The following is a 7,500-nucleotide window of genomic DNA, read 5'->3' as shown; positions in this document are numbered from 1 at the left end:
AATACATAAATAATTAAATAATTAAATAATAATTATAATATAGAAAAGATAATAATAATAATAATAATAATAATAAATCATAATAATAATAATAATAATAATATAATAAATAAATAAATAAATAAGACAACAATGATGATAATTAAGCAAATAAATGTAAAACATGAAGACACACCAGGACAAAGGCGTTGGGGGTGATCCCAAAGAGGCCAGCAAGTCGTCCCAGGGCTGTGGGCAGTACTGAGAAGCTGTGAATTAATTCCAACTGCTGTTGTGGAGAAAGCCATTATTAATCATCCAGTTGCGACTTTGTGAATATCTGATGATAATATCTGAGATATATGTGTTATAACCCCCACCCTTACCCCCCCTCCCCCCCTCCCCACTCTCACGGCCTAGAGGGGTTCAGGACAAAGGCGTTGGGGGTGATCCCCAGAGGCCAGCAAGTCCTCCCAGGGCTGTGGGCAGCACTAAGAAGCTGTGAATTAATTCCCACTGCTGCTGTGGAGAAAGCCATAGCCATTAATCATCCAGTGTCAATATCTGATGATAATATCTGAGATATATGTTATAACCCCCCCAGCCTTACCCCCCCCTCCCCCCCTCCTCCCCACTCTCACGGCCAAGAAGGGTTCAGGACAAAGGCGTTGGGGGTGATCCCCAGAGGCCAGCAAGTCACTCCCAGGGCGGTGCGCAGCACTAAGAAGCTGTGAAGTAATTCCCACCGCTGCTGCTGTGGAGAAAGCCATTATCCAGTGTCAATATCTCATGATAATATCTGAGATATATGTTATAAGCCCCCCCAGCCTTACCCCCCTCCCCCTCCCACCCACTCTCACGGCCAAGAGGGGTTCAGGACAAAGGCGTTGGGGGTGATCCCCAGAGGCCAGCAAGTCACTCCCAGGGCTGTGCGCAGCACGAAGAAGCTGTGAAGTAATTCCCACCGCTGCTGCTGTGGAGAAAGCCATTATTAATCATCCAGTGGCGACTTTGTCAATATCTGATGATAATATCTGAGATATATGTGTTATAACCCCCACCCCCACCCCCCCTCCTCCTTCCCCCCATCTCCACCCACCTACCCCTGCTTATAAATGGAGCGAAGAATTATTACTCTGACACACCAGGCAAAACGCACCGAGGAACGACCTCCCAAGTTCAAAAGAGTCGACCCTCTTGACACTGATAAATTACTCTTGGTCAAAACCATTTCATGTGTCAGCTAATCTCGGCCCTTTCTTTCTTTCTTTCTTTCTTTCCCTTCCTTTTTTTTCTTCTTTTCTTTTCTTTTCTTTCTTTCTTTCTTTCTTGATAAATTAATCTTCAGCAAGTTCAGACGATTTTTTTTTCTTTCTGATAAATCAATGTCCAACCTTTTCTAACGATGTCGGGTGGGGGACGAAGGGGGGATGGGTGGGGGGGGGGATGGGTGGGAGGGGAGGGGGAGGCGGGGGGGCGGATTGTGGTAAGTCAAAATTTGAATGTCCAGCAAATTTTCAACATTTTTGGTTGTCCCCATTAACTCTCTCCATACGAACGGCAAAAGAGACGACGTTAACAGCGTTTCACCCCAATTACCATCATCAAAATATTGAAAGCGGAAGGCTCTAAAACTGAAGAGGTGAATGTTGACAAAGAATACCACAATTCTGACGACGGAAGCTAAAGGTTGGGTCATTCAGACACCCACTGGACATCCGAGGGGTCTGTGTAGAGGAGAAGAGAGGACTGGCTGTACTGAGTGAGTTAACCAATTAATCCGAGGCAACTTAGCAGAATCAGGCAATGGGCTTCTAGTCCAGTGTTCACATTTAATCAAGACACAGTGAATGTTAATTCACTGGCCAGATTGGCCGTACCAGGCAATGTGACCTGTTGTGTAGAGCTGCGTTTGACGATCAGCTGACTTACGGTCAAGTTGTTTAGGGCTTGGGTCTTGGTAAATGGGAGCTTTAACCCTTTAACCCTATAAACTTGGGTCTTGGTAAATGGGAGCTTTAACCCGTTTAACCGTATACACTTGGGTCTTGGTAAATGGGAGCTTTAACCCGTTTAACCCTATAAACTTGGGTCTTGGTAAATGGGAGCTTTAACCCGTTTAACCGTATACACTTGGGTCTTGGTAAATGGGAGCTTTAACCCGTTTAACCGTATACACTTGGGTCTTGGTAAATGGGAGCTTTAACCCGTTTAACCGTATAAACTTGGGTCTTGGTAAATGGGAGCTTTAACCCGTTTAACCGTATACACTTGGGTCTTGGTAAATGGGAGCTTTAACCCGTTTAGCCCTATAAACTTGGGTCTTGGTAAATGGGAGCTTTAACCCGTTTAACCGTATACACTTTGGTCTTGGTAAATGGGAGCTTTAACCCGTTTAACCGTATAAATTTGGGTCTTGGTAAATGGAGGCTTTAACCCGTTTAACCGTATAAACTTGGGTCTTGGTAAACGGGAGCTTTAACCCGTTTAACCCTATAAAAACTGTTCTTTATTAAAGTTTGCTAGTTCTGTGTTGAGTAGTCCAGTTGGTTGTTTATTGTAGGTCCCCACATGAACCTCTCTGTGAAATTGTTAGAAACCTTGCTTTGTATTTATATAAAGCTTTCAATGTCCGAGAAACTATTACGTCATGAAAACACTGTTTTGTTGTTAGGCTAGTTTTCATTTGAATTTATGTTATATCGAGTTGTTTTTTTTATGTATGTTGTATTATGTGAAATGTTTTTGTTTTTCTTTGTTTTTTGGGGTTTTTTTTTATTGCTGTATGTTCATATACCCCTTCATTAAGGGGCCTTGGCCTATATGAATAAATCATCTTGAATCTTGACTCTTGACTCCCTCGTGACAGAAGCCGCACCTGGCGATGGTACAACAACTTCGGGCCGCCCCATGGCATCGTGCCTTACAAGGGGATGGTCTTCGTGATGGCCTGCCGGGGCTTCGTGGACTACATCCTTCACCACCACGTGGCTCAGGACTTCCTCAACTGGGTCCGCTACACGGATATGCCTGATGAAACGTACTTCCCTTCGCTCAACCACAACCCCCACCTGCTTGTGCCAGGATCGTACAAAGGTGAGGGGTTTTTTTGGGGTGTTTTTTTTCTCGAAAGAATAGGAGAATAGGAACCCCCCCCCCCCCCCACCCCCGACACCCCCCCCCCCCCCCCCGCCCCCCTGGAAACGGAGTATGGCTGCTTTCATGGCGGAGTAAAAAAAACAACCCAAAAAACAAAAAAAAACCAAAAAAACAACCACGGTCATACACGTAAAAGCCCAACTCGTATACATTACGAGTGAGTGTAGGGAGGTTTTTTTTTTTTCGTTTGTTTGCTTTTCGAAAGAATAGGAACCCCCCCCCCCCACACCCCCCAACCCTGGAAACGGAGTATGGCTGCTTAGATGGCAGGGTAAAAAAAACAAACAAACAAAACAAAAAACAAAAACCCACGGTCATACACGTTAAAGCCCAACTCGTATACATTACGAGTGATTGTAGGGAGGTTTTATTTTTTCGTTTGTTTGCTTTTCGAAAGAATAGGAACCCCCCACCCCCCCCCCACCCCCACCCCCAACCCTGGAAACGGAGTATGGCTGCTTACATGGCGGAGTAAAAAACAAAACAAAAAAAAACCACAAAAAACCACGGTCATCCATGTAAAAGCCCAACTCGTGTACATTTCGAGTGAGTGTTAGGGAGGTTGCAGCCCACGAACGAAGAAGAAGAAAGAAAGAAAGAAAGAAAGAAAGAATAGAACCTTCTTTGCAAGGGGGGAAGAATAAGAGGTGAGTTTTGTGTTGTGGGTTGATGGGGTGGCTGGATGTATGGGGAGACGTTGGGGTGTGTGTGTGTGTGTGTGTGTGTGTGTGTGTGTGTGTGTGTGTGTGTGTGTGTGTGTGTGTGTGTATGTGTGTGAGTGTGTGTGTGTGTCTGTGTGTGTGAGTGTGAATGTGTGTGTGTGTGTGTGTGTGTGTGTGTGTGAGTGTGTGTGTGTGTGTGTGTGTGTGTGTGTGTGTATGTGTGTGTGTGTGTGTGAGTGTGTGTGTGTGTCTGTGTGTGTGAGTGTGAATGTGTGTGTGTGTGTGTGTGTGTGTGTGTGAGTGTGTGTGTGTGTGTGTGAGTGTGTGTGTGTGTGTGTGTGTGTGTGTGAGTGTGTGTGTGTGTGTGAGTGTGTGTGTGTGAGTGTGTGTGTGTGTGTGTGTGTGTGTGTGTGTGTGTGTGTAGGGTGGAGAGGGTTAGGGGGATATTGGGGTATGTGTGTGTGTGTGGAGGGGTACGGAAGTGTGTGGGGGGGAGGGGGTAGGGGGTGGGGTGGTGGGTCTGGGGGGGTGTCAAGTGGATGCTCAATCAGTCTGGCTCGGTGACTAGCTGATTAGGGCAAGTCTGAAGGGACGTGTTGTGTTGTATTGTGATGTGTTGTGAGAACAGAATTATCTGTGCGAAAATTAGGATAGACAGACAGTGCGCGTTGTTAAAAGTCCAACGCTTTAATTAAAACCCACTTGACTTTGTATCGAGCAAAGATCTTGGACTGGTTCAATCAACAGTATCAAAAAAGAGGCGATGACAGATTGAATGAATCAGCACATCATATAGTACGTCAGTAATGTATGGGGTTACCTGATTGTACACCAGAAAGTGTTATTGTTTGTTTGTTTGTATATATATATATATATATATATATATATATATATATATATATATATATATATATATATGTGTGTGTGTGTGTGTGTGTGTGTGCGTGCGTGTGTGTGTGTGTGTGTGTGTGTGTGTGTGTGTGTGTGTGTCTGTGTCTGTGTGTGTGTGTGTGTGTTTAATGTAACTCAAAGAATCACTTAACAGTTAGACCACTTAACAACCACAACCATTCGGGCTTCTCTAAAGATAAAAGAAAAAAAAAACACCCAACAATATTATAACATTATTATTATTATTATACTGATTCTGATATCGACTTTCATTACACAGTTAAACTCATTACACAGTTAAACTCAGTTGAAGCTTGTGCGATGGATTATAACCCCACCCAAACATGGAATTTTTTTTTATCCCTGTCGAATTCCTAACGCATGCCTAGCACTGTCATCCACAAATAAACTACCCTGTGTGAGATGTTTGGTATTTATCTCACTAAAACATTTCTTGTCTGAATGAAACGATTAAGTAGTAGTGGTCTCCACATAAGGAAACGCTATTGGTTTCCGACCAAGCCCGACCAGACGCTTGCTTTTCTTCTTCTTCTTCTTTCCGTTACACGACCAACATCGACTTGCCGATGACTCTGTCGTGGTTCATGCATGCTGGGTATTTTCGTGTCTCCATAACCCACCGAACATTGACATGGGTTATAGGATTTTTGACGTGCGTATTTGATCTTCTGCGTGCGTATACACACGAAGGGGGTTCAGGCACTATAGCAGGTCTGCACATTATGTTGACGTGGGAGATCGGAAAAAATCTCCACCCTGTACCCACCAGGTGCCGTCACCGTGATTCGAACCCGGGACCCTCAGATTGAAAGTCCAACGCTTAAACCACTGGGCTATTGCGCCCGTCCAGCAGAATTGTAGTCACAGACTATTAAAGAGATATCGTAGCCAAAACAGAAATGGAGAAGTGCATAATTATTATTGTGTGGCCCTAAATGAGATTTTGTCTGATCAAGATGTCTGGGTCGTTTGCGTGGGGATATAGTTTGGTAGGTTTGAGAACAAGAACAAGAACAAGAACAAAAACTTTAATCTCCAGGCCTCCGGCTCCTAGAAAGAGGTCAAAAGTACACAATATGGTGATCACGCAGCGACAACAAAATGTAAAATACAATACTAACTTAAACCTGTAGAACAAAAGTGCTTCTTGTGCATAGTAAAATTAATTAATTCTAACTTTCATCATTGTTGTCACAGAATTCCTGTCGTATCTTCAGGGCATTAAATATATAAACGCAGAGTTTACGAATACTGTAAACAGAACCATTCTTCAGCAAGTGAGTAGGTTTGAAAGAGAGACAGGCAGACAGCCAGACAGAGGTCTGTTTCAGTGTCACGGGGACGTCAGATCGTGCGGACAGATTCATATTTGTATAATATATGGTGCAAGGGGGTTTGTTGGCGCATCTGCATACAGCCTCATGAAACAGCTGTCGATTTCTGGCACACACAGAGGACATGAGCTCTCAAGGCAATGGCAGAAGCAGCAGAAAAGAGTTCGAGCTGGATCTGGTCGAGGAGGAATGATAAATAAATAAATTTCACTACTCAAGCTAGGCGTACGATGGCTCAGTGGTTAAAACGTCTGCCAGAAAAGGCGACTCAGGTCCTGAAGTAGCGACCACCCTGGAGGCGCGGGTTCGAACCTGCTGAGGGCCAGGAAAAAAAAAAAGAAAGGAAAAAAAAAAGAAAAAAGAAAAGGCAGCAATACAAGGGCATCCAGGAGTCATGACCTGGGTGCGGCCCGGCCCCCTTAGAGTGTAAGGAGTTAAGGTGTTTTTATTTTGTTGTTGTTGTTGTTTGCTTTGGGGGGGGGGGGGGGGGGGGGGGGTTGGGGTTGAGGGGATGGGGTGGTGGTGGCGGGGGGGGGGGGGTTGACTATGCACTTGTCAGGCCTATCGAAACCTGTCAAATGCTGTGGGAATGAAACAGATTCTAGATATAATAATAATAATAATAATGCATAAGCACTATATAACATGCATGAAATACTGGGATGGAATATCAATGAAAAAAAGAATTAAGTAAATAAACCAAATGAACAAACATGTTCATAAATGTGATAAAAAAAAATAAAATAAGAATACACTAAAACGTGCAGACAGACAGACAGACAGACACACACACACACACACACACACACACACACACACACACACACACAAACACACACACACACAGAGCCACTCACACTCTCTCTCTCTCTCTCTCTCTCTCTCACGCACACACACACACTCTCTCTCTCTCTCACACATACACACACACACACACACACACACACACACACATAGAGGCAGACCTGTGAGGGGATTGCACGGCAGGGGGTCTCATAAATCCCCCCCCCCCAACCCATACTAATGCCTCCAACCTTCTCAGGGTCCCCCCCCCCACGCGCCCCCCCTCGCCCCCCACATCTTCCCCTCCTTGTCAAAACTAGCCGGGAGTCTCAAGCTCCACTGACGTCATCATTGAGAGCTCCTCGTCGTCATTACTACTCAGCTGCCGTGACGTCAAAGCATTATGACGAGTCTGTCTTAGCTCCACCCACCTTAGCTCGCTTTGACGTCGTTCGCCGTTCGATCACGTAATCCGGCGAAAGAAGAAAATAATGATCTCGGAGATGGGGGGGTGGGGGGCGAGGGGGTGGGAGGTGGGGGTGGGCTGAGGGGGCCCCCGGAGGCAGGGCGGGGGGGGGGGGGGGGGGGGGGGGTGGAGGGAGGATAAGGGGGAGGAGGGGTTGACAGGAAATGAGATAGTGTGCAGCAGAGTGGAAGGCAGATCTATTCTG

General features: G+C 45.4%; 1 protein-coding gene across 1 annotated transcript in view; it reads left to right on the top strand.

The window, feature by feature from the left end:
* LOC143288186 (beta-1,3-galactosyl-O-glycosyl-glycoprotein beta-1,6-N-acetylglucosaminyltransferase-like) overlaps positions 1-7,500 on the top strand; it is a 98,697-nt gene that overhangs the window by 80,048 nt on the left and 11,149 nt on the right. Inside the window, exon 5 of the mRNA XM_076596502.1 lies at positions 2,849-3,075. Within this exon, the coding sequence (XP_076452617.1) occupies positions 2,849-3,075 (227 nt within the window). The remainder of the gene's footprint in view (positions 1-2,848; positions 3,076-7,500) is intronic.

This window comes from Babylonia areolata, chromosome 12 (genome assembly GCF_041734735.1).
Source record: "Babylonia areolata isolate BAREFJ2019XMU chromosome 12, ASM4173473v1, whole genome shotgun sequence".
NCBI lineage: Eukaryota > Metazoa > Mollusca > Gastropoda > Neogastropoda > Buccinidae > Babylonia > Babylonia areolata.
Note: the sequence above shows the minus strand (reverse complement) of the source record. Positions and strands in the feature narration are given on the sequence as shown.